This window comes from Heterodontus francisci, chromosome 10, assembly GCF_036365525.1.
Source record: "Heterodontus francisci isolate sHetFra1 chromosome 10, sHetFra1.hap1, whole genome shotgun sequence".
NCBI classification, from domain to species: Eukaryota; Metazoa; Chordata; class Chondrichthyes; order Heterodontiformes; family Heterodontidae; genus Heterodontus; species Heterodontus francisci.
In genome coordinates, this window is record NC_090380.1 from 72,770,462 (window position 1) to 72,796,819 (window position 26,358).

At 43.7% G+C, this 26,358-nt stretch overlaps 1 protein-coding gene across 1 annotated transcript; it reads left to right on the top strand.

Annotated features, from left to right (window-relative positions):
- The first annotated feature begins 205 nt into the window (after window positions 1-205).
- On the top strand, window positions 206-26,341 carry vtcn1 (V-set domain containing T cell activation inhibitor 1). The gene is made up of 5 exons (XM_068040738.1): window positions 206-311; window positions 2,593-2,642; window positions 8,813-9,151; window positions 16,158-16,439; window positions 22,524-26,341. Coding segments are annotated over exons 1-5 (726 nt in total). The 5' UTR covers window positions 206-309; the 3' UTR covers window positions 22,577-26,341.
- Window positions 26,342-26,358: the final 17 nt, after the last annotated feature.

Sequence of the window (26,358 nt, forward strand, 5' to 3'; positions counted from 1 at the left end):
TGTCCAGTCACTGAAATTTAAATATTCATATATTTGTGCCTTTTAAGTATCTATTTTATGATACATGCACTAAACCTGTCGATTTCTACCGGATTGTACGTCAACTTCGTTGAAGGTGAAGATTATGCTGGTTTGAAACCTTTGGAACTTTCTTCTGCCTCGACACAAGTGACGAGGATGAAAAGCAATGTTTTAATAGGCGCTTAAACTGAACTCTGCGCAAGCATTGCTTCTCTTTGTCTTCCTGTTTGTGCAGACTCGGAGGATTGTTCGTTCTTCTGCGGTCATAGTGAAGAAGATTAAACATTAATGTACGTTTTTTATTCAATGTTTTTGGTAGACGCTATGTTTTGTAACTCTAATTTAAGCTGAATACATATGTGATCTGTTTATTGATTATGAATCAGTCCATCAAGCAGACTGTGACTGGTAACGTTATGGATGTAGGATGTTTATATTCGTTCATGGGATGTGGGCGTCGCTATAATAATGTGAATTAATATATTTATTAAGAAAGTATTTAATTGTGAATGCAGCAAATATGTTAGTCATTTTCGAACCCCCAGAAGAATGCTTCATGGCAGTGGAAGGAACAATATTGAATTTACGACATGGAACCAGGCCCCATGTTGGTCTTTCTGCTCCAAGTGGCCTTAGTCTCATGTGTGCTCTGTTTCTGCCGACCCTTAATTTTAAGCGTCTCTATCAAACCCCAGTATAATAAACCATTTTGTTTCCTACATTACAAGAGCGACTACACTTCAAAAGTATTTCATTGGCTGTGAAGCACCTAGGCATGTACTGTGGTTGTGAAAGATGCTATATAAATGCAAGTCTTTCTTTATCTTGAAGACCTGGGGTATGATCAGTAAGTTCGCAGATGACATGAAAATTGGTGGTGTTGTAAATAGTGAGGAGGAAAGCCTTCAATTACAGGACCATATAGATGGGCTGGTAAGATGGGCAGAGCAGTGGCAAATGGAATTTAATCCTGAGAAGTGTGAGGTGATGCATTTTGGGAGGACTAACAAGGCAAGGGAATATACAATGGATGTACAGAGGGTCAGATGGACCTTGGTGTACTTCTGCATAGAAGTACAGCTAGATCAGGTGGTTAGGAAGGCATATGGGATACGTGCCTTTATTAGCCGAGGCATAGAATATAAGAGCAGGGAGGTTATGATGGAGCTGTATAAAATGCTAGTTAGGCCACAGCTGGAGTATTGTCTACAGTTCTGGGCACCACACTATAGGAAGGATGTGATTGCACTGGAGAGGGTGCAGAGGAGATTCACCAGGATGTTGCCTGGACTGGAGAATTTCAGCTATGAAGAGAGACTGAAAAGGCTAAGGTTGTTTTCCTTAGAGCAGAGAAGGCCGAGGGGGACATGATTGTGGTATACAAAATTTTGAGGGGCATTGATAGGTTAAATCGGAAGAAACTTTTTCCCTTAGTGAAGGTGTCAATAACCAGCAGGAGGTAAAGGGCAGGAGGTTTAGAGGGGATTTGAGGAAAAATGTTTTCACTCAGAGGGTGATTGGAATCTGGAACGCACTGCCTGAAGAGGTGGTAGAGGCAGGAACCCTCACAACATTTAAGAAGTATTTAGATGAGCACTTGAAACGCCATAGCATACAAGGCTATGGGCCAAGTGCTGGAAAATGGGATGAGAATAGTTAGGTGCTTGATGGCTGGAACAGACACAATGGGCCAAAGGGCCTGTTTCTGTGTTGTATAACTCTATGACCTCTATCAGGTCACCACATCCCTCAATCCTTTCTCTAGAGAAGAGTCCTGTACAACCTTTCCTGATGGTCAGAATGTTGGGGGAGGGGCCAGTCAGTGTGTGTGTGAGAGGTGGTGGTGAGGGAGTCACAGGTACGTATGAGGCATAGGGGAGGGTCAGGTCAGCGCAGGACTGGTTCTGTCAAAAGGACACAAGATTCTTTGGGATTATCACAGAAAAAGGATACCTGGGAATGCAATGTTAAGGAACCATTAATGGGGGGGGGGGATCTTGGGAAATCTCACCATTTCCCACGGAGCCATTTCTCCCCTCTTTGTATTTTCTCACACCAGGAAGCATTATAGTGAATGTGCACAGTACCCTTTCTACTGCCTCAACATCATACCATTAGTTTGGAGCTCAAAACTGCACAATACTCCAACTGTGGTCTGATTAAGGTTTTGTAGAGATTCACCATTAAACCCTGATTTCTATATGCCTGTAACTATTGATATAAAGTGAAACTGAACCACAAATCCACATCACCCAGTTTTCCCTAATTCAATGTAATGATTACTTTTCTTTCTGAAAATGCAGCACTTCATATTTGGTGACACTGAATTCTTCTTTGCCCATTGCACCATCTTTTCAATATTTTTCTGTAGCTTCCTCCTATTTTAATATTTCCTGTAAATATAGACACCACTTCCTCCAGTCCTATATCCAAACACTTGATGTTCACAAGTGAACAGAAGCAGTTACAGAACTGAACTCTGGGATATCATTACCACATCCAACCATTTGGAAACTGCCTTTAACTCTTACTCTGTTTTCTCCTTCTAACCAGTCATTAATTCTTTTTCAGGATGCTGTCACAGTGCTTTCTGGTACTTTTTTGGCTGTTTAGTCATGTTGGTAAGTTCTTTTTCTTCCTCCACTGGATTTTTGAAAACTATTAATATGAGAATTCAATGCACATGAATAAACTTAAGTGAAGGTTAAATGCAAATATGAATGTGACCGATATTAGGTACATCTAAGGGCAAATCATGTTTAACTAATGAGTTTTTTGATGAACTAACAGAGAGATTTCTGGGAGGGAGGGGAATGGGTGAGGTCAGAAGTGCGGAAATGGGTAGGACACAGTTGAGGGCCCCTGTCAACCACAGTTGGGGGGGGGATTCCTCAGTTGAGGAGAAAGGAAGACATATCAGAAGCGCTGTTGTGGAAGGTTGCATCATCAGAACAGATGCATTGGAGATGGAGAAACTGGGAGAATGGAATCCTTACAGGAAGCAGGGTGTGAGGAAGTGTAGTCAAAAGATGATTGGCGAAAGAAGCGGAGGCAACATGAAAAATGTTTTTACGCAGCAAGTGATAAGGATCTGGAATGCACTGCCTGAGAGTGCGGTGGAGGCAGATTCAATCGTGGCTTTCAAAAGGGAATTGTACAATTATCTGAAAGGAAAACAATTGCTGGGCTACAGCGAAAAGGCATAGGACTAGTTGAGTCGCTCTTTATAGAGAGCTGGCACAGACACAATGGGCCAAATGGCCTCCTTCTGTGATATAACCATTCTTTGATTCTATAATCAATAATGTGAAATGCACTTTTGAACTACAAGAAAGCCCCCAGCGATTTAACATCCGCAGCACTTAAAGCAGCCAGAAGTACTGCACAAAGAACAGCTAGGCGTTGCGCAAACGACTACTGGCAACACCTATGCAGTCATATTCAGCTGGCCTCAGACACCGGAAACATCAGAGGAATGTATGATGGCATGAAGAGAGCTCTTGGGCCAACCATCAAGAAGATCACCCCCCTCAAATCTAAATCGGGGGACATAATCACTGACCAACGCAAACAGATGGACCGCTGGGTTGAGCACTACCTAGAACTGTACTCCAGGGAGAATGCTGTCACTGAGACTGCCCTCAATGCAGCCCAGCCTCTACCAGTCATGGATGAGCTGGACATACAGCCAACCAAATCGGAACTCAGTGATGCCATTGATTCTCTAGCCAGCGGAAAAGCCCCTGGGAAGGACAGCATTACCCCTGAAATAATCAAGAGTGCCAAGCCTGCTATACTCTCAGCACTACATGAACTGCTATGCCTGTGCTGGGACGAGGGAGCAGTACCCCAGGACATGCGCGATGCCAACATCATCACCCTCTATAAAAACAAAGGTGACCGCGGTGACTGCAACAACTACCGTGGAATCTCCCTGCTCAGCATAGTGGGGAAAGTCTTTGCTCGAGTCGCTCTGAACAGGCTCCAGAAGCTGGCCGAGCGCGTCTACCCTGAGGCACAGTGTGGCTTTCGTGCAGAGAGATCGACTATTGACATGCTGTTCTCCCTTCGTCAGATACAGGAGAAATGCCGTGAACAACAGATGCCCCTCTACATTGCTTTCATTGATCTCACCAAAGCCTTTGACCTCGTCAGCAGACGTGGTCTCTTCAGACTACTAGAAAAGATCGGATGTCCACCAAAGCTACTAAGTATCATCACCTCATTCCATGACAATATGAAAGGCACAATTCAACATGGTGGCTCCTCATCAGAGCCCTTTCCTATCCTGAGTGGTGTGAAACAGGGCTGTGTTCTCGCACCCACACTTTTTGGGATTTTCTTCTCCCTGCTGCTTTCACATGCGTTCAAATCCTCTGAAGAAGGAATTTTCCTCCACACAAGATCAGGGGGCAGGTTGTTCAACCTTGCCCGTCTAAGAGCGAAGTCCAAAGTACGGAAAGTCCTCATCAGAGAACTCCTCTTTGCTGACGATGCTGCTTTAACATCTCACACTGAAGAATGCCTGCAGAGTCTCATCGACAGGTTTGCGTCTGCCTGCAATGAATTTGGCCTAACCATCAGCCTCAAGAAAACGAACATCATGGGGCAGGATGTCAGAAATGCTCCATCCATCAATATTGGCGACCACGCTCTGGAAGTGGTTCAAGAGTTCACCTACCTAGGCTCAACTATCACCAGTAACCTGTCTCTAGATGCAGAAATCAACAAGCGCATGGGTAAGGCTTCCACTGCTATGTCCAGACTGGCCAAGAGAGTGTGGGAAAATGGCGCACTGACACGGAACACAAAAGTCCGAGTGTATCAGGCCTGTGTCCTCAGTACCTTGCTCTATGGCAGCGAGGCCTGGACAACGTATGCCAGCCAAGAGCGACGTCTCAATTCATTCCATCTTCGCTGCCTTCGGAGAATACTTGGCATCAGGTGGCAGGACTATATCTCCAACACAGAAGTCCTTGAAGCGGCCAACACCCCCAGCTTATACACACTACTGAGTCAGCGGCGCTTGAGATGGCTTGGCCATGTGAGCCGCATGGAAGATGGCAGGATCCCCAAAGACACATTGTACAGCGAGCTCGCCACTGGTATCAGACCCACCGGCCGTCCATGTCTCCGTTATAAAGACGTCTGCAAACGCGACATGAAATCGTGTGACATTGATCACAAGTCGTGGGAGTCAGTTGCCAGCATTCGCCAGAGCTGGCGGGCAGCCATAAAGACAGGGCTAAATTGTGGCGAGTCGAAGAGACTTAGTAGTTGGCAGGAAAAAAGACAGAGGCGCAAGGGGAGAGCCAACTGTGCAACAGCCCCAACAAACAAATTTCTCTGCAGCACCTGTGGAAGAGCCTGTCACTCCAGAATTGGCCTTTATAGCCACTCCAGGCACTGCTTCACAAACCACTGACCACCTCCAGGCGCGTATCCATTGTCTCTCGAGATAAGGAGGCCCAAAGAATATCCCCTTTGTTCAAATAAGTAACAAGTTTAATTTTATTTTTAATTGCGACTTGTTAACAAGAAGGCCAGTGTGGTGGTTTTTAGAGGTGTGATCTCATAAAATATGATTTTTTTAACAATCATGACTCACCTCTATTGATGAAGTTGTAATGCTCACACAAAAAATGACCCCCTTAACTGATCCATTTGATAAAAGTTTTGGTAATCCAACTGTGATGTATGCAATTTTATGTGAAAAGTCTGAGTAGGAGGTTCAGTAATTTCGAGCACAACTCTTTCCAAATCCCCAAGCCCATGAAAGCCAAACAAGACATGCCAATAAGTACCAAGTATAAGTGCAAACAGAAAAACGTTTGTGTCTTTCATGGGCTGAATGTCATGTGTTGCAGAGCATGTGTCTTATGGGCTTTAGCTTGCAGATTCTTCTCCCACGTTCTCAATATTAAATACGTGAGCAATTCTTGCAGCATAATAAATTGGATTTGGGAGCTGGTGCCTGAAAATGTACTGATTTAATTTTCAAGAAGTGGACATTTTAGTTACAGAAGATTAGCGAAATGAGTATAATGTCTTCAATTGCGAACATGAACGAGCATTTGTGACATTAAATTCTGTGCACAAGTAAATGTGATACCAACCAGTAGAAGTGGGGGAAATTATTGCACATGATACCCTAACTCCTCTTGTTCACTATTGTTAATAGGCTTCAAATGCTCCTTGTTGCCATGGTTAATGGCATACCTCAGAAATCTGAGGTTCACATTCTGCTATTGCTGTGAGTAAAACGAATCCATCAGGGATGTTCTGCCAATCTGGGAGAACAGTTGGCAGAATGAAACTGAGAGGAAATATTCAGAGATTACTAGCCTTTTAAATTGGTGTAGAAATACAAGGAAAATGAAATGATGAAGGAAGTAGATATCTGCCAATCTAAATTTATCTGATAAAATCTTCTGCCAAGCTGCCATCACAACATATTAGTTACTTAGTCATGGTTGAGAAGTTGAAAGTTTCTGGTGAAGGAATTGATGGATTATTTTATAAATTATTGCTCAATTTTGCTTTCTTCAACTGAAATGTTAGCTATAACCATAATTTGTTGAAACATCACTCACAAAATTAAAAATTCTTAATAAATTACCTGTAAATCAGGGGGAAAAGGGCAGAATTCAAAGATGGCTTTAAAGGGTGCATTTTCCATGTGCTCCTGTCCCAGAGCCTAACCTGTCACGAACACATGTTGTGAAATCACATATACAGTCCATGATTGTCTATTCGTTAGTTTTAGTGGATGAAGAATTCATGGGCTGTACAAACACGATTTCATGGTACATACCAGGAGCATGCAATCTGAAACTCTGCAGGCAGTGGAGGCACGTTTCAATTCAGCCTCACAAACAAAACATTGGCTAGGATAACAAATGAATAGATCAAATTTCTGTCTGACTGAATTTTATCTGTCAGTCAAGAGAAAGATCTGAATTCAGAGAAATCCATAGATTTGAATAATTTGGCTACAAGTATGGCACCTGACAGAATATATCTTGGATATTTGCTAACTATCTACAGTGGTATTCAGTCTTGCCTCAGGCCCAGGACCTCACTGTCACAAGGTTGTGTTCGTGCCTTACACTAGAATTTGAGAACATATTCTAGGATACCACTTTAGTGCAATATTGAGGAATACTGCATTGCCAGAGATCCTGGAGGTGCTCTGTGATTTCTCTTTGGCCTCCTTATCTCGAGAGACAATGGGTAAGCGCCTGGAGGTGGTCAGTGGTGTGTGGAGCAGCACCTGGAGTGGCTGTAAAGGCCAATTCTAGAGTGACAGGCTCTTCCGCAGGTGCTGCAGAAAAATTTGATTGTCAGGGCTGTTACACAGTTGGCTCTCCCCTTGCGCCTCTGTCTTTTTTCCTGCCAACTGCTAAGTCTCTTCAACTCGCCACACTTTAGCCCCGCCTTTATGGCTGTCCGCCAGCTCTGGTGAACGCTGGCAACTGACTCCCACGACTTGTGATCAATGTCACAGGTCTGTGATTTACACTGATAATAGTGATGATGTTGTGGAGTGGTCGCACTGCCGCCCATAGCTGGCTTTTGAATGCCTAGACTGGTTTTAGATCGGACTCCGTCTAAATGTCTCCAGCGAGCTGCAAGCATTAAATATTTGGTCAGAGTTTAAAAATTTCAGTGGCTTCATGTCGAGCTGTTTATTCTTTCACTTAGTTTATTTTCAAGGCTGTTGTCAGCATAAGGCTGAATTAAACTAAAGCCTTAATAGAAACCTAGAAAACATTTTGAATGTAAAATAACTTTTTTTAAATTACACTTATTTTGTTTCTGATTTTGTTCATGAATCTTAAAAAAAGTCACTGATCAGTGTAGACCTGCATCCCATTGTTGCTTGAACCCAATGTCAGAGGGTTAGGACGTGGTTTATGACTTTGTACAGCGAGGGGAAACTGCAAAGTGGAGGCTAGTTGTTTCCCCTCACGGAAGTATCCACTCAGTGCATGTATTTATTATCCAACAGTCAAATTCAGATGAAAAGTTATGGGGGAAAAATGCAATCCACAAAGGATACAAAGTGAGAGGAGGTCAAATTGAAACTGACACCAATGCCACTTTTTGTTATTGTTTATTACAAATTGGAATATAAGGGAACTGGATGGGTAGCCATGGAATTGGAGCAGCGGACTTACCCACTCTGTTCCCGCACTCTGGCCCTCTGCAATTTTAAATGGCAAGTGGCAAGGACAACTGCTCAAAGCCAGTAGTTTCTAAATATGCAAATTGGGCTCTGATGTCAACAGGGCTCCAGCTGCTATTTTTTACCTGAGGCCTGAAAGAGGAGGTAGTGGTGGCTTCCCCACCAAGCTAAACCCACCAGGAACAGGAACAAGGGTCAGATAAGACCTGTCCTGTGAATTGTTTTTCAAGTGGACTTTTATGTCTTACTGAAAATCTCTAATTGTAAACTCAAATGAAACATTGGGGTGTTACAGCTCTAAAAACAAGTTAATAGACATGAAGATATTGGAAATTCACAGTTGGCTCAGATTTTTATCAAAAATATATTCAGGCACTTACCAGCAGTTTATATAGGCTGGGAAATTCTCACCACTCATCCTGCTCTGATGCTGTAACTTCACAAGCGGAAACAGCTGGAAGGAATTTCCTGGCCATAATCTATCCATTTTATGGGCATAAAAATGTGCCTTTTTAATAGGAAAACTGACCTGAACATAAGTTAATATATAAATATTTGTTGAAGGTTTTGTTTGTAACTGCATTATTTTCATTCCTTATTCAGAGACAGTCACTGTTTCTACTGATCAGCATACTGGTGCGGAGATTGGCAAACATGTCATCCTCAAGTGTACTTTTGATCAGATTGACAATAACCCGACAGTGATGTGGGAGAAGGTAGGTGTGAAACAAACCGTGCACCAATACAAGGGAAACGTTGATGACTTCAGTGAACAGCACGGCAACTACACCAAGAGAACTGAAATTGATGGAAGCACAATCAAAAAAGGAGATGCATCTCTTACACTGAAGAATGTTAATATCTGGGATGAAGGAATTTACAAGTGCAGTGTCAGTAATGATCATGGATTCGGAGAAGCATTCATGAATCTGTCTGTTTGGGGTATGTCAGCTGTTCTGTTCTTTCCCTGCAATCAGGAGCAAGTGTAACTTGGTGTTTCATTTATTTAATTATTACATACATTTCCAATGCCACCAGAGAAAAGAACAGTTTTAATTTTTTTAATTAAATCTGAACAGTTACAGAAAGACAGTAATAATGGCGTCTCACATGGAACATCAAATTATACAACAATGAAAATATACACCATTAATTTTTACAGGGTTCTCCTGATTTCCTGTGGTAGGATCAGTGATTATGCTATATTTTTCAGGGTGTCCACTGAAACTGCAGTGGCAGATCAGGCGACCACTGCTGAAATCCAAATCATATTCTTTAGATGATGCAGTTGTCAAACCTTACCCCATTGCAAAGGTAGGGATTAGAAAAACATCACGTTTCTGTAACACTGATGAATCTGTATTCCTGATGCCATTTCCAGCATTGCCTCTGTAGCGAAGCAGTGTGAATGCAGGCCCATAATTTGCATAAAAAAGCAGGGGCTTGGTAGCTGATGTCATAGATCATCTTAGTCAGGCAGTAGACCAAAAATCAAAGACATTAAAGAAACAAGGAATATTTGAATAGCTAAGGAAGCCACAGAGGAAAGTGAGAAAATAGGAGAGAGTGACAAGACAGAAAGCCAGTAAATCAGGTTAGAAAAGAAAACAAAAGTACAGTCAAAATATCATGAGGGTTGATTTATAACTTCTGCTGTTATATTCTTTTTAAATAGCATGACCCCCAAAAATTCCTAGGCCTTCAGCAATCCCTTTAAGGATATTTGCTTAGGTCATTTACTGCCTGGTACGAATGGGCTAAGAGTGCATGAGATGCACGTCACCCACCTGTTCCTAACAATTATAACCAGATTCTTACAAACAGTGTTTGGGGCTGATTTGCATATTGTAAGGAGCCTCCTGTTTTAGGTGGCCATTCTGTTTTCCTGTTTGCAAGAAAATTGAATCAGTTGGGCCTTGGGTGTTCAATAGGAGGCTGAGGTCCCAAAACCCACACTCCAGGTTTTCAGTTCCGGCGAGAAATAAGCGGGTGGAAGTTGTAAGTCAGCCCCAGTCAACTTGCCGAGCTACATTTTATCAAGCCAGAGACTATATCAAAGCTGGGAGTATAGCTCAGATCTTCTGGTTCTGTCATTCTAAACTGGCACCAGTCAGCTAGTATAATTGGTGAAGATCATCCCATTTCTGTGCCTAACTGTATTGGATCACCAGAGCACAGCATGGAGAGGAAGCTGGAGTGGTGAGGATGATATATCTGTCAAAGCGCTTGCCCAGTTTTTGGTCCATTTAAATTAATAGAAGGAAAATCAGCATAGCTTTTTCACAAGTGTGCCATTCTCCCCACTGGATTTTATTTTCTACACTGTACAGGCAAATTTAATACCTCAGGCTCTGGAAAATCTGCCAGTGGTGTTCATTGTATCAACATAAAATGAAAAAGTCACAACGAAACAAGAAAACATGTTTATTAAAACAAAAGACAAAAATGGCAATGTTTATGAAGAACTTGGTTCATCTGCACCTTCTTTGGCCTCCTTGTTTCGAGAGACAATGGGTAAGCGCCTAGAGGTGGTCAGTGGTTTGTGAAGCAGCGCCTGGAGTGGCTATAAAGGCCAATTCTAAAGTGACAGACTCTTCCACAGGCACTGCAGATAAAATTGGTTGACAGGGCTGTTACACAGTTGGCTCTCTTCTTGCGCTTCTGTCTTTTTTCCTGCCAACTGCTAAGTCTCTTCCACTCGCCACTCTTTAGCCCCGCCTTTATGGCTGTCCGCCAGCTCTGGCGATCACTGGCAGCCAACTCCCACAACTTGTGATCAATGTCACAGGACCTCATGTCGCGTTTGCAGAAGTCTTTAAAGCGGAGACGTGGACGGCCGATGGGTCTGATACCAGTGACGAGCTCGCTGTACTATGTGTCCTTGGGGATCCTGCCATCTTCCATGCGGCTCACATGGCCAAGCCATCTCAAGCGCCGCTGGCTCAGTAGGGTGTATATGCTGGGGATGTTGGCCGCCTCGAGGACCTTTGCGTTGGAGATACGGTCCTGCCACCTGATGCCAAGGATTCTCCGGAGGCAGCGAAGATGGAATGAATTGAGACATCGCTCTTGGCTGACATACATTATCCAGGCCTCGCTGCCGTAGAGCAAGGTACTGAGGACACAAGCTTGAAACACTCGGACTTTTGTGTTCCGTGTCAGTGTGCCATTTTCCCACATTCTCTTGGCCAGTCTGGACATAGCAGCAGACGCCTTTCCCATGCGCTTGTTGATTTCTGCATCGAGAGACAGGTTACTGATGATAGTTGAGCCTAGGTAGGTGAACTCTTGAACCACTTCCAGAGCGTGGTCGCCGATATTGATGGATGGAGCATTTCTGACGTCCTGTCCCCTGCTGTTAGTTTTCTTGAGGCTGATGGTTAGTCCAAATTCATTGCAGGCAGCCACAATCCTGTCGTTGAGTCTCTACAGACACTCCTCAGTGTGGGATGTTAATGCAGCATCGTCAGCAAAGAGGAGTTCCCTGATGAGGACCTTCCGTACTTTGATCTTTGCTCTAAGACGGGCAAGGTCGAACAACCTGCCATCTGAGCTTGTGTGGAGGAAAGTTCCTTCTTCTGAAGACTTGAACGCATGTGAGAGCAGCAGGGAGAAGAAGATCCCAAACAGTGTAGGTGCGAGAACACAGCCCTGTTTCACACCACTCAGGATAGGAAAGGGGTCTGATGAGGTGCCGCTATGCTGAATTGTTCCTTTCATATTGTCATGGAATGAGGTGATGATACTTAGTAGCTTTGGTGGACATCCAATCTTGTTAGTAGTCTGAAGAGACCACGTCTGCTGACGAGGTCAAAGACTTTGGTGAGATCTATGAAAGCAACGTAGAGGGGCATCTGTTGTTTGCGACATTTCTCCTGTAGCTGACGAAGGGAGAACAGCATGTCAATGGTGGATCTCTCTGCTCGAAAGCCACACTGTGCCTCAGGGTAGACACGCTCAGCCAGTTTCTGGAGCCTGTTTAAAATGATTCGAGCAAAGACATTCCAAGCTATGCTGAGCAGGGAGATTCCATGGTAGTTGTTGCAGTCACCGCGGTCACACTTGTTCTTATAGAGGGTGATGATATTGGCATCGCGCATGTCCTGTGGTACTGCTCCCTCATCCCAGCACAGGCAAAGCAGTTCATGGAGTGCTGAGAGTATAGCAGGCTTGGCACTCTTGGTTATTTCAGGGGTAATGCTGTCCTTTCCAAGGGCTTTTCCACTGGCTAGAGAATCAGTGGCATCACTGAGTTCCTATTTTGTTGGCTGTTCGTCCAGCTCATCCATGACTGGCAGAGACTGGGCTGCATTTAGGGTGGTCCCAGTGACAATATTTTCCCTGGAGTACAGTTCTAGGTAGTGCTCCATCCAGCGGTCCATTTGCTTGCGTTAAGTCAGTGATTGGGTTCCCTGATTTAGACTTGAAGGGGAGCGATCTTCTTGATGGTTGGCCCAAAACCTCTCTAAATGCCATCATACATTCCTCTGATGTTTCCGGTGTCAGAGGCCAGCTGAATACAACTGCATAGGTGTTGCCAGTAGTCATTTGCACAGCGCCTGGCTGCTCTTTGTGCAGTGCTTCTGGCTACTTTAATTGCTACGGATGTTAACTCGCTGGGGGCTTGTAGTTCAACAGTGCAATGCGCTTAGCGGCTATGACAGGTTCCAGCTCTTCAAAGTGAGATTGAAACCAGTCTGCATTCTGCTTCACACGTTTGCCATAGGTGGTCATTGCTGAGTCATAGATGGCATCTCTGATGTGGGCCCACTTGGTCTCTGCATCCCTTGTAGGAGTGTTTTGAAGGGCTTTTTCAAGTGAATTTAGAAACTTATGTAACAGGTGTGGATAAGAAATTCTCTTCGTGTTGATGCGCGGGCGGCCCTTCTGCACCGTGTAAGAACATAATTATCTATATATGGAGTGCATTCAGGGAAAAGATAGTTTAGGTACGAACTAGGAATTTTCTTTTGCTCTAAAAGGTAGAGCATCTAAAGCATCCTGGATAAGAAGGGAAATAAAAGTTAAAATAAAACAGAAAAAGAAGGCTTATGGCAAATCTTAGGGGCAAGATTCAGTTAATAACCGGGAATATTATGGAATGTACAGGAGGGAAATGAAAAGTTAACATAGGAGGCAGTGAGTGTTTACTAGAACAGATTACCGGCAATGCTAAATTAAAACCTAAAATATTTCATATTTTAGCAGTAAGAAGTTGGCTCAGGGAAATTTTGGGCATATTAAAAACACAAAAGGAAATTGTTATATAGAGGCAGAGGACATGGCTAACAAATTTGTACTTTGCAGCTGTCTACACAAAGGAAGTGGATGATGTGAAGGTTACACTGAAAGAGGATAGTAATGGATAGAGAAGATGTGCTATAAAGATTAGTATGACTGAAATTTGGTAACTTGCCTGGTCCAAATGGAATACATCCTAGGTTGCTGATAGAACCAATAGTAGAAATGCAGAGGCATTGGTCACAATCTTTTAATCTTTATTGGATGCAGCAGTAGTGTCAGAGGATTGGAAGGTTGCTTAGCTTATACCACTATTCAAAAAAGGGGAGTGGGATAAACCAAGAAACTACAGGCCTGTCAGGTATTAACAGTGGTGGGCACGTTATTGGAAACAATTATCAGGGTCAAAATAAACTTTCATTTGGAAAGGCTTGGGTCAATCAAGAAGAGCCAGCATGGATTTGTTAAAGGTAAATTGTGTCTGACTGACTTGATTGAATTCTTTGAGGTAATAGATAAGGTTGATCACAGTAGGGCAGTAGCTGATGTATATATGGACTTTCGGAAGGCATTCAACAAAGTCTCAGACACGAGGCTTATTAACAAGATGGAAGCCCATGGAATTAAGGAGAAAGTGGTAGTATGGATGTAAAATTGGCTTAGTGACAGGAAACAAACGGTGGATAGATGTTATTCAGGCTGGGACCTGGTTTGCAATGGTGTTCCCAAGGGTCAGTTTTGAAAAGAAAAAATAAAAGAAAGACTTGCATTTATATAGTGCCTTTCACAACCTCAGGATGTCCCTCAGCACTTTATAGCCAATGAAGTATTTTTGAAGTGTAGCCAGTTATAGGAAATGGCAGCCAATTGCACACAGCAATGTTAAAATCAGATCATCTGTTTTTTATATTGATTGCTAAATATTGGCCAGGACCCCAGAGATAACTCTACCTTTGTTCAAAAAAATGCCAGGGGATCTTTTGGATCCATCCTAGAGAGCAGACCATCTCACCCAACAGATAGCATCTCTGATAGTGCAGCACTCTTCATTACTGCATTGGAGTGTCTGGCTAGAATTTTGTGCTCAAGTCTCTGGATTAGGACTAGAACCTACAATCTTTTGCCTTGAAGGCAAAAGTACTACCAACTGAGCCACAGTCCATTACTCTTTTCACTTTTTATAAATGACCTAGACTCGGCTGTAGGGAGCAGCATAATAAAGTTTACAAAAGATTTATTTATTAGCGATACAGCACTGAAACAGGCCCTTCGGCCCACCGAGTCTGTGCCGACCAACAACCACCCATTGATACTCACCCTACAGTAATCCCATATTCACTACCACCTATCTACTACACGAGGGGCAATTTACAATGGCCAGTTTACCTATCACCCGCAAGTTTTTGGCTGTGGGAGGAAACCAGAGCACCCGGCAAAAACCCACACAGTCACAGGGCGAACTTGCAAACTCCACACAGACAGTACCTAGAATTGAACCCGGGTCCCTAGAGCTGTGAAGCTGCAGTGCTAACCACTGCGCCACAGTGCCACCCATATGACACTTGTCAAATAGATAGTGATGAGGATAGTTATAGGTTTTAGGATGACATATGAGTTAGTGAAATGGCAGGAGCATGGCAGCTCGAGTTCAATGTGGAGAATTGGGAAATTATGTATTTTGTGAGGACTATTATGGAAAGACAGGATACTAAAAATGGCATGATTTTGAAAAGTGTAGATGAGCAGAGAGACCTTGGTGTCCATATACACAAATCCTTAAAGGTGGTAGGGCAAGTTGACCAGCTGTTTAAAAGGGCACATGGATTTCTCAGGTTTATAAATAGAGGAATATAATATAAAAGCAAGGAGATAATGCTAGAACTTTATAAACAACTGGTTAGGCCTCAGCTGGAGTATTGTCGACAATTCTGGACACGCCACTTCTGTTGAGATGTAAAGGGGTTAGAAAAGGTACAATAGAGGTTTACCAGGATGTTACCAGGGATGAGGAATTTCAGTGGTGAGAAGAGTTTGGAAAGGTTCAACCTGTTCTCCTTAGAACAGGGAAGGTTAAGAGGTGATGAAATAAAGGATTTCAAGATCATCAGAGGTTTTGATAGAGTAGATAGAAAAAACTATTCTCTCTGGGGAGTGGGTCAATAACCAGAGGCCATAGATTTAAAATCATTGGCAAAAGATCTGGAGGGGAGATGAGAATTTATTTCATTCAGAGGGTTGCTGGGATCTGGAACGTTCTACCTGAAAACATAGTGGAAACTGATTCCAGAAATAATTTTAAAAGGGAGTTGGACAGGCCCTTGTGGACGAGAAACTTACAGGGTTATGAAAAAAGTGGGGGTATGTGACTAAGCATGACTACTGTTCTAAAGAACCAGCACAGACACGATGGGCCAAATGGCCTCCTTCTGTGCTGTAATTTTCTATGATTCTGTGTTATCTTTATGGTGTAATTAGGGGCTTGGGATTAAATAAAGCATTCAACTCGTTCCTTGCAGTTCCTTTTTTTTTGTTCTGGAGTAAATACCATTGCATTATTTGCGATATTTAAGCGCTTCCCTATACCAGGAACTCGCAGCTATCATGAAAACTAATGTTCTATAACAGGGTTGCAGGCACATTCTTGTTTTTATGGTGCCCTACATAATAATCTAAAGTTCAGTAACTATAAATCATATTTCTTTCTTAGCAAAAAGTACTGTTGGTATCCGTATCTTATGGAAGTCTAATGGAAGTGACGTGCTGTCTTGCCAGTCTTCAGGGTGGTACCCAGCCCCAGATGTTACCTGGAGTGACACATTTGGTAACAATCTGTATAAAGATTGTGAAACAAAAATGATCAGAGACAGCAGTGGACTCTTCCATGTGTCGCATGACCTGAAACAAATGCATAACTCTCAAAGTCAGTATGTCTGCTCCATACAGCATGAGTGGATGGCGGAGCCTGAGCGTACTCGAGTCGCATTCACAGGTGAGTTTTTATGAGATGAACGCACATGTTAAAGGTAACTTAACAGATCATTATAAGAGTTGTGAAAAAGGGTAGAGGAGAAACACAGAACACGGCCTTAGAGGCTGAGTAAGGATAAAAATAACTTAAAGGAAAAGCAGATATATTTTAAAGGCACAGGAAACATGTGCCATGAAATTATGCTGCATGAAAATACAGTGAACTCTTAACACATTTAATTGAAATTCCTTTGTCTGGTACTTTAATGGAGGTGTTAAACTGACAAGAAGGATTTATGAAAAGAGTCTTTGCTCTATCTCTGGGGATAGGCAGTTCACTAATATTCATTATGAGCCCACCGACTCCCACAGCTACCTTCACTACATTTCCTCAAACGCAGCCTCTTGTAAGGATGCCATTCTATTATAAAAGCAAAATACTGCGGATGCTGGAAATCTGAAACAAAAACAAGAAATGCTGGATTCACTCAGCAGGTCTGGCAGCATCTGTGGAAAGAGAAGCAGAGTTAACGTTTCGGGTCACTGACCCGAAACGTTAACTCTGCTTCTCTTTCCACAGATGCTGCCAGACCTGCTGAGTGAATCCAGCATTTCTTGTTTTTGTGCCATTCTATTATCCCAGTTTCACATCGCTGACACATCTATTCTGATGTTGCACCTGCCACAGCAGTGCTTCTGATATGTCTTCCTTTTTCTTCAACCAAGGAATTCCCCCCTCCCCCCACTGTGGTTGACAGTGTCCTTGATGATGTCTTACCCATTTTCCACACTTTTGTCCTCAACCCTTCCCCTCCTTCCCAGAACTGCGACAGGGTTCCCCTTGACCTCAGATTTCACCACACCAGCCTTCACATCCAAAGGATGATTCTCTGCCATTTCCACCACTTCCAGCACATCTTCATGTCCCTTCCTTGTCAGCTTTCCGAAGGGACCATTCCCTCCACAACACCCTGGTCCACTCCTCCATCACCCGCGACACCTTGTCTCCTTTCCACAGTACCTTCCCATGCAATCGCAGGAGGTGTAACACCTCCCCTTTTACCTCCTCTCTCCTCACCAGCCAAGGCCCCAAACACTCCTTCCAGGTGAGGCAGTGATTTACTTGTACTTCATTCAATTTAGTATACTGTATTTGCTGCTCACAATGCAGTCTCCTCTACATTGGGAAGACCAAATGCAGGTTGGTTGACCGCTTTGCGGAACACGTCCCCTCAATCCATAAACACGACCCCGAACTTCTGGTCGCCTATCATTTTAGTTCACCACCCTGCTCTCAAGCCCACATTTCGGCCCTTGGTCTTCTATGGTGTTCCACTGAAGCTCAACGTAAACTTGAGGAACAGCACCTCATTTTCCAATTAGGTATGTTACAGCCTTCTGGACTCACCATTGAGTTCAACAATTTCAGTGCATGACTGCCATTTTAATTCTCTCAAAAGTTTTATTTATTTACTTTTAACCATGTGCCTGCCTTCAACCTGTTTTTCATGTTTTTGCTTTTGGACAGAGCTGTTCGTTATTTTGTCATTAACATTCTCTCTGGACTAATGCTTGAATGTGACTCCTCTTAATCTGCCAGTTTCCTCGGGGATTGAAATCTTAAATGAGAAACATACGGAAAACCCAACATAGATTTATATTTGTTTCAATATGGAAAAATGGAATACTGGAAAACTCAAAAGCGGGTCCTCACTCTGCATTACGAAAGAGAGGAGGGAGGGGTATATGCCGGGGTCTAACTCTGCATTCTGGAAGGGAGGAGGGTGGGGGGGATATGCAGGGGTCTAAGTCTGCATTCTGAAAGGAAGGGGGTCTGGGATTACTGGAGGGAAAGCTGTGCTGGCATGAAGGGAGGTACCGTGTACTATCCCTCCGTTAACAGTGTACACTCTGTGAGGGGTCAGAGGCACACTAGGCACTCTGTATTTTTTAATTAATTTTTAAATTTTATTTCATTTAGAGATACAGCACTGAAACAGGCCCTTCGGCCCACCGAGTCTGTGCCGATCAACAATCACCCATTTATACTAACCCTACAGTAATCCCATATTCCCTATCACCTCCCTACACTAGGGTCAATTTACAACGGCCAATTTACCTATCACCTGCAAGTCTTTTGGATGTGGGAGGAAACCGGAGCACCCAGCGAAAACCCACGCAGACACAGGGAGAATTTGCAAACTCCGCACAGGCAGTACCCAGAATCAAACCCGGGTCCCTGGAGCTGTGAGGCTGCCATGGCATGCCACATAGTTGATCCAGGAAAGCAGCTGATGTACCCGTCAACACCAATCCCTGCCCTGTTAGGAACCTTCGAATACATGCAGGGTTCAACTTTATCACATGGAAATAGGTATGGCTGATCCTACATTGTGTGATCCTCCGCTCGTGAGGACCTGTATGCACCAGAGGCAGTACCAACAGACAGGTGCAATTCACTTAAGAGGCCCCTGGTCATGAGCAGCAGCCCCCAAGGGGAGCCCCCCATTATGGTTGCCGTGCACCTACAGGCCCCACATGACATGCCATCGATGTCAGAGCACCAGTGTCAGAGGAGATTGTGCATATAAAGAGGGTGGTGACACATCTCTGTGCCCTGCTCAGGGATGACCCGCAGCCCATGGGCTCCGGTGGACATCCCATGCCTTTGTTTCTCATAGTGGCAGTGGTATCAAACCTGATGCCTCTGCAGCCTTTTAGGGACCCAAAAGAGACCTTAGTGCAGTCACACAGTCAGCAGTGCACTGCTGCATCAGGGAGGTCACCAATGCCCTGCACCGGAGGGTCAGTGAGTATGTCCACTTCAGGACTGACTCTCACAGCCAGGCCCAGAGGGCCATTGGTTCTGGCACCATTGCTGCAGAACCATAGGTTGTAATGTTCATAGACTGCACTCATGTGACCATCAGGCTTCCCACCAGGCTACCACCTGCAGACGTCACCATTAAAGGAGCCCTCTCAATCTAGGTGAAGCTGGTATGTGAACACCACAGATGCTTGATGTGAATGTGTGACCACTTCTCAGACAGCTGCCATGACACCTGGGTCTTGCGCCAGTCCCAGCTGCCACCGCTGTTCACTGAACTGGCTCAGATGGAGGGGTGGCTTCTTGGAGATAAGGGCTATCCTTTGCAGACATGGCTCCCAACACTGGTGAGAGACTCCACCACTGCTGCAGAGGAGAGATACAATGCCAGCCACTGAACTACCTGAGCCACCATTGAGCAGGAGATCGGCATGCTGAAAGAGCGCCTCCAATGCCTGGATGGATAGGGTGATGCCCTGTACTATGAGACAAAAAGGCCAGCTCCTTTCTTTGCTGCTCGGCACAACTACTCACCCAATAGGGGCCAGGCCTGGCATGATGAGGAGAGACGTCAACAGGATTCCTCCTCGGACTATGAGGACTCTGAGGAACTACAACATGAAAGACGCATGGAAGGGCAGATGGCACCCAGGCTCTGCACGCAGGGCTAGCAGTGAGCTGGGGGTGTACAGAAGTGGCTTATCAGACAAAGGCTGTCTGCTCCATAGGAACCGACATGAGCTCTGCAAGCCACACATCACCCTTGCTCACCTGCTGTGCATCAGTCCACATCTGCAGCATTCTTGTGTAAAGCATTACAGGCAGCAGCTGACTGAGCCAATGTCCATGTCACTGCATGGAGACGCTCATGAGTAATGCTGGCATGGCAATGATGTTATTGCATACATTGGCTCTCCTGAAGGGCCAATGGTGCAAAGGGATGTGACATTGGCGCTACATGCTGGCACACATCATTCACACAGAGAAAAGGACACACATGTTGGTGAGGAACATTTAGTGAAAGACATATTTATATTGCTGTGACACTGGTGCATTCCCATTTGTGTCAGTGTGTTCTCTGTAAACCTCTAATACCTTTTATGGTCTATTTAAGTCTCACGTCCTGGAATGTGCAAATTTAAGATTATTCACCCAGGTGCAGCATGCCTACAAGAAGGAATATTACACTTGAGTGGGAGAAAAGGATCGCAACTTCACAGGACACTGGGACACAGCAAGGTAAGTATGTGGCAGCAAAGCGGAAAGTGCTGGGGTTGCTCAGCAGGTCATCTGTAGAGATAGAAGCCGAGTTAACTTTCAGGGCTGTGAACTTGGATAAGTTGACTCTGCTTCTCTTTCCACAGATGCTGCCTGACCTGCTGGATTTCTGCAGGATTTTCTGCTTTGCTGCCAAATTGACAGCAGCCCCAGTAGTCAGGTAAGTATTTCTTTGACATCTGTCAGGAAGCAGGTGGTGGGGCACTTAAAATAGGGCCCCTCCACCTGCTGCGCAGCTGTCAAAGGGTTCCTCACAGCACCGAATGTCCCACCTACCCACGTAAGATTGGGGGGAGGCTTGATGCAGTGATGATAATGAGCCCCGCGCGTAATATCGCGGGGGCTGTGTGGTGGCCGCTAAATGTGGACGCCACGCTGAGTTGAAAGGGCGCCGCCACGCAGCGTTGCACCAGAATAAAATTCAGCCCACCATCCTGACTTGGAACTATATCGCCGTTCCTTCACTGTCGCTGGGTCAAACTCCTGGAATTCCATTCCTAACAACACCTACGCCCCAAGTATTGCAGAGATTCAAGAAAGCAGCTCACCACCACCTTCTCAAGGGCAATTAGGGATGGGCAATATCGCTGGCTTAGCCAGAGATGTCCACATCCCATGAATTAAAAAAGAATTCTGGCGCCAACAACTTCCTAAAATTGGGTATGACTAACCATTGTTAATTTATACAAAGTGGCAGCTTGTCTTTTTTTCTTCACTTTCTCCCCCTTATCTTTTGTTTGTCTCTATTGCCCATTAAAGAGATTAATTTACAGGCACTCTGCAAAGTCTCTGCAGACCCCTGGGGGTCTCTGGACCCCAGTTTGCAAACCATTGCACGAGCACAATAATTCTCAAATTTATTTCGTAGAAGGACCCCTTTTTAAATAGATTAGTAATCACCAACCCAATCTAAATTAAAATACTAATTATGAATTCAAATCTACTGTTATAGGAGTTCTGAGATATTTAATGAAAGAATATTTAAAACATTTAATTCCCATTTTAAGTGGAACAGATAATTGATACACTGACAAGTTGGACTGAAATCTGAAATATTAAAGTAATGACTAAGTTAAGTAAATCCAGCACAGAATAACAAGAAGTGCGAGAATGAAAACAGAGCGATGGGGTTTGGGAGGATTTCATCAATAAACCTTTTGTGGACAGAGTTTAAAAACAGCACTGGGATATCAGCTCCCACAACTCATTGTCCAGTTCTAGAGAGAGGTGGCAGTGGTTAAGGAGACTGATGTGTGAACCGGCGGCTTGAACCTGCGTGTGTGCCCAGGAACATGTGGCTTCTCCAGGGAGGGAGGGGGGATTATTGTTGATTTTTGTCCTTTTGCTGCAAATGGAAGTGGCAAAAAGCAGCGCTAGAACTTTCTGTCTGAATATTGTGGCCGCTGTTCACAGCATCTGCCGGTTGCAATCACGGGCTCCACCCCATTCATGGCTCCAGACACCGATCATTACTCCAGTTGCACATTTTGACTGCATTCCAAAAATGTCAAGAGATTTAAAAGTCCCACCATGAGATCATTAGCAAGGCTCAGAAATCGCATCCCTCATGATGGATTCATAAGAGTCGGCATGTCTACACACAACATTTTCAGAGCTTACTTTTGTGGAGCCAGAAATTACATGAGTGCTCCTCCTGGCTCCCCAAAGATATTGTGGCCACTGCTGGCCCATACTTGACCCCCAATCACATTTGGAAGAAGTGTGCATTTCAAAACTATGTTCCAGTTAAAACAGCAGCTAAGGAAGAAGGGACACTTCTGTTATTTCTTTGAATTGAGGACAAATATATATACACATAAAATAGGCATCAGGCACTCTCTTGCATTTACAGTAATTGTAATCAGTTTAAGGTAGTTTGAACGGCCATCTTTGATCTTGTGGGACTGTAATGTGATGGGACTTGCTTTACACATCTGCACCTCATAACACAGCACTAACAGAAGAAATACTGATATGTCTTTTTACTTGCTTTATTTTCAGATGGGGCGACCATGATTCGTATGGATGATGGAAAAGGTAGTCCAGATTTATAAATCAAAAGCGGCGTTACGATTAAAGCCTTCAACTAGCTTCTCTGAATAATTCTTCGATCTTCACTATCGATTGCAAAGCTTTTCCAGAAGGAAATTCTTGGTGTTATAACCATTTAAAGCATTTTGTATTTGTTTTCCATAGATCACTGAACAATTAAAAAATACTTTATTCTTAGGAGAAAACTCACTGAGTAACTGGGAGAGAAATTCAACTCACATCTGCCTGTTCTGCACCTGAAAAACGGATGATTAGCACTGAAAAATTGGAAATTGACAGGTGGGGGTATCCCGGCCAATCTATTGATGCTAGAGCAAAAACAAGAAATGCTGGATTCACTCAGCAGGTCTGGCAGCATCTGTGGAAAGAGAAGCAGAGTTAACGTTTCGGGTCAGTGACCCTTCTTCGGTCACTGACCCGAAACGTTAACTCTGCTTCTCTTTCCACAGATGCTGCCAGACCTGCTGAGTGAATCCAGCATTTCTTGTTTTTGTTTCAGATTTCCAGCATCCGCAGTATTTTGCTTTTATATTGATGCTAGAGTCCTGCCTGATGCCATGTTTAGGCATGCCTTTAAATAGATGAACATCCTACCTGTCTAAATAAGCATGAGGCTGCTTAAATGTGCAATTTGGGGTCTACAGCTGTTGCAAGACCGTGATGCAAATTCAGGTCCAAATTGTCAGGGCTTGCACCGTTCAGTCTCCTCCTAGGTCTTGAGTTGCCTACCCAGCAGGTTTTAAAGGCCACATACAGTCGTGCCAACTCCACCATCTCAAAATCAGGATACAAACTCCCAAAAATCAAGAGATTTGGTACAAAAATCATGAGTTGCTCTTTTATGCAAAATTGAACCAATATAGATTAACAGTTAGTTTATAAACATCATTAGAGTCTTATTTAATCTCTTAACAGGTCAAAGATCTTTACAAAAACTGTATTACCAGTTTGGAAAATGATTTACAAAAAACCTTTTGAAAGTCCTACCTGTTATCAGTTGTGCATTCTGTCTCATAAAACAGGGTCATGTTTATCAGCCTAGTATCTCTGGTTTGTGCAGTTGGTGAATGAGATAGGTTTTTGGGGGATATTCTATTTTGATTGACAGTCCCAGATGCATGGGAACACCACCACCAGTAAGTTCCCCTCCAAGCCACACACCATCCTGACTTGGAATATATCGCTGTTCCTTCACTGTGAGTGGGTCAAAATCCTGGAACTCCCTTCCTAACAGCATCCACACTTCAAGCGCCGCTAAGGTTCAAGAAGCAGCTCACCAGCATCTTCTCAAGGGCAATTAGGGATGTGCAATAAACACAGGCCTAGCCAGAGATGTCCACATCCCATGAATTTAAAAAAAATTCTGGCGCCAACAACTTCCTAAAATTGGGTATGACTAACCATTGTTAATTTATACAAAGTGGCAGCTTGTCTTTTTTTCTTTAATTTCTCCCCCTTGTTTTTTGTTTGTCTCTATTGCCCATTAAAGAAATAATTTACAGGCACTCTGCAAAGTCTCTGCAGACCCCAGGGGGTCTCTGGACCCCAGTTTGCAAACCATTGCACTAGCACAATAATTCTCAAATTTCTTTCGTAGAAGGACCCCTTTTCAAATAGATTAGTAATCACCAACCCGATCTAAATTAGAATACTAATTATGAATTCAAATCTACTGCTATAGGAGTTCTGAAATATTTAGTGGAAGAATATTTAAAACCTTTAATTCCCATTTTAAGCGGAAGAGATAATTGATACACTGACAAGTTGGACTGTGATCCGAAATATTAAAGTAATGCCTAAGTTAAGTAAATCCAGCACAGAATAACAAGAAGTGTGAGAATGAAAACAGAGCCATGGGGTTTGGGAGGATTTCATCAATAAACCTTTTGTGGACAGAGTTTAAAAACAGCACTGGGATATCGGCTCCCACAACTCATTGTCCAGTTCTAGAGAGAGGTGGCAGTGGTTAAGGAGACTGATGTGTGAACCGGCGGCTTGAACCTGCGTGTGTGCCCAGGAACATGTGGCTTCTCCAGGGAGGGAGGGGGGATTATTGTTGATTTTTGTCCTTTTGCTGCAAATGGAAGTAGCAAAAAGCAGCGCTAGAACTTTTTGTCTGAATATTGTGGCCGCTGTTCACAGCATCTGCTGGTTGCAATCACGGGCTCCACCCCACTCATGGTTCCAGACACCGATCATTACTCCAGTTACACGTTTTGGCTGTATTCCAAAAAAGTCGAGAGATTTAAAAGTCCCACCATGAGATCATTAGCAAGGCTCTGAAATCGCATCCCTCCTGATGGATTCACAAAAGTGGGCATGTCTACACACAACATTTTCAGAGCTATACTTTTGTGGAGCTAGAAATTACATGTGTGCTCCTCCTGGCTCCCCAAAAATATTGTGGCCACTGCTGGCCCATACTTGACCGCCATGATTCTCCTCTGTCCCCATCCCAGACCCATATGTCTTGTTCCAGAAAGGGAGTCAGACAGAATTCTTCAGGTCCTGCACCTCTTCCATTGAAGTATGGCCTAAGGAATTTGGCTCGGGTGGCATGGACTGGTGCACGGAACAACTGCTTTGCCAATTTGCAGCCCATTCTGGATGTATGTCAAATTTCTCCCACACAGTTACATTTTTGCAGATTCACGTTAAAGGGGAGATTTTAATGTTTCCCACCTGGCAGAAAAGAAGGTGAGCAGGTAGTTAAAATCACCCATACAACTTCCTTCCTGAGGTCCTGCTTTCTTGCTGCACGTTCTGATTTTAACCCGCTTTTATCAGAAGTTGTCGGGGACACTCAGGTCTCCTTTAAGTGTACAGATCAGCTGAAAACAGGGTTTCTGTCACACTTTCATCAAATGTACGGTGGTAGAATGGGAGCAGCACCAAAGAAATACCAGGCCGTGTATGAAGTTCAGTGTGCATAATACAGTGTACATGACAGAAAGTTACTCTTGTAGAAAAGATTATGAATGACTGAAATTTGCTTTTGGTGGGTGATATTTGTATTTACTTATAATGTTAAAGCTTTCTGTTGGAGCTATGTTGATATAATTGTGATTGGTTGCACTGCTATTGTTTTGTGGGGTGGCCCGTGATCCCATACAGCACATCTGATGTATATGGTGGGTATTGTTAGTGTCCTGCCCTTTATTAGCAGAGATCAAGAACCTAATATTGGAAACTGTTTCCAGCTCCAACTTTTGAGAATACAACACCACTCCCTCTTCATAACTGGGTGCTGAGGTTTCTGTAGAAAGGTGTAAAGGTCACTTCATTGTATGTTCACTGGTCTTTTGGGATCAATCAAAGGCAGAGTCTGTGTACTGTGTCATGGACATCCCTGTGTGATTGCTTTGTTCCTTGACATGGGCAAACCCTAACTAAAACATAATAGTATCATCTAGCTGAAAGAAGTTTTCTTTTCTCTACTCATATATACTTTTTATTAAGAGTAAGCAGAATTCTAGCGGTAAATATATGTATGACAATAGCAATACATCAGTATTGGCTTGGAAAATGTGCACGATAGGTTTTGCCGTAGATGCCATAAATTACTGCTGGAGCAGTTTTGTTGCCAGAAGATTATATGGAGCATACTGATCTCCCCGCCATATGCTCTGTTCACTTCAATACCTTACACTGGCGTTGTGAATTGTGCTAGGCTTAATGTCATTTGTTGATGTGATATTGTAATTCTACCTTTGTCTGATTGCAAGCAACCTTTTTAACTTGTTTTAAATAAAAACCTTTAAACAAAATCTTTTGCATACCTTAT

Coding starts and splice junctions, on each gene's coding strand:
- vtcn1 (XM_068040738.1), top strand. Junction 2,643..8,812: donor TTGGCTGTTTAGTCATGTTG/GTAAGTTCTTTT, acceptor TTCCTTATTCAG/AGACAGTCACTGTTTCTACT. Junction 9,152..16,157: donor CATGAATCTGTCTGTTTGGG/GTATGTCAGCTG, acceptor TTTCTTTCTTAG/CAAAAAGTACTGTTGGTATC.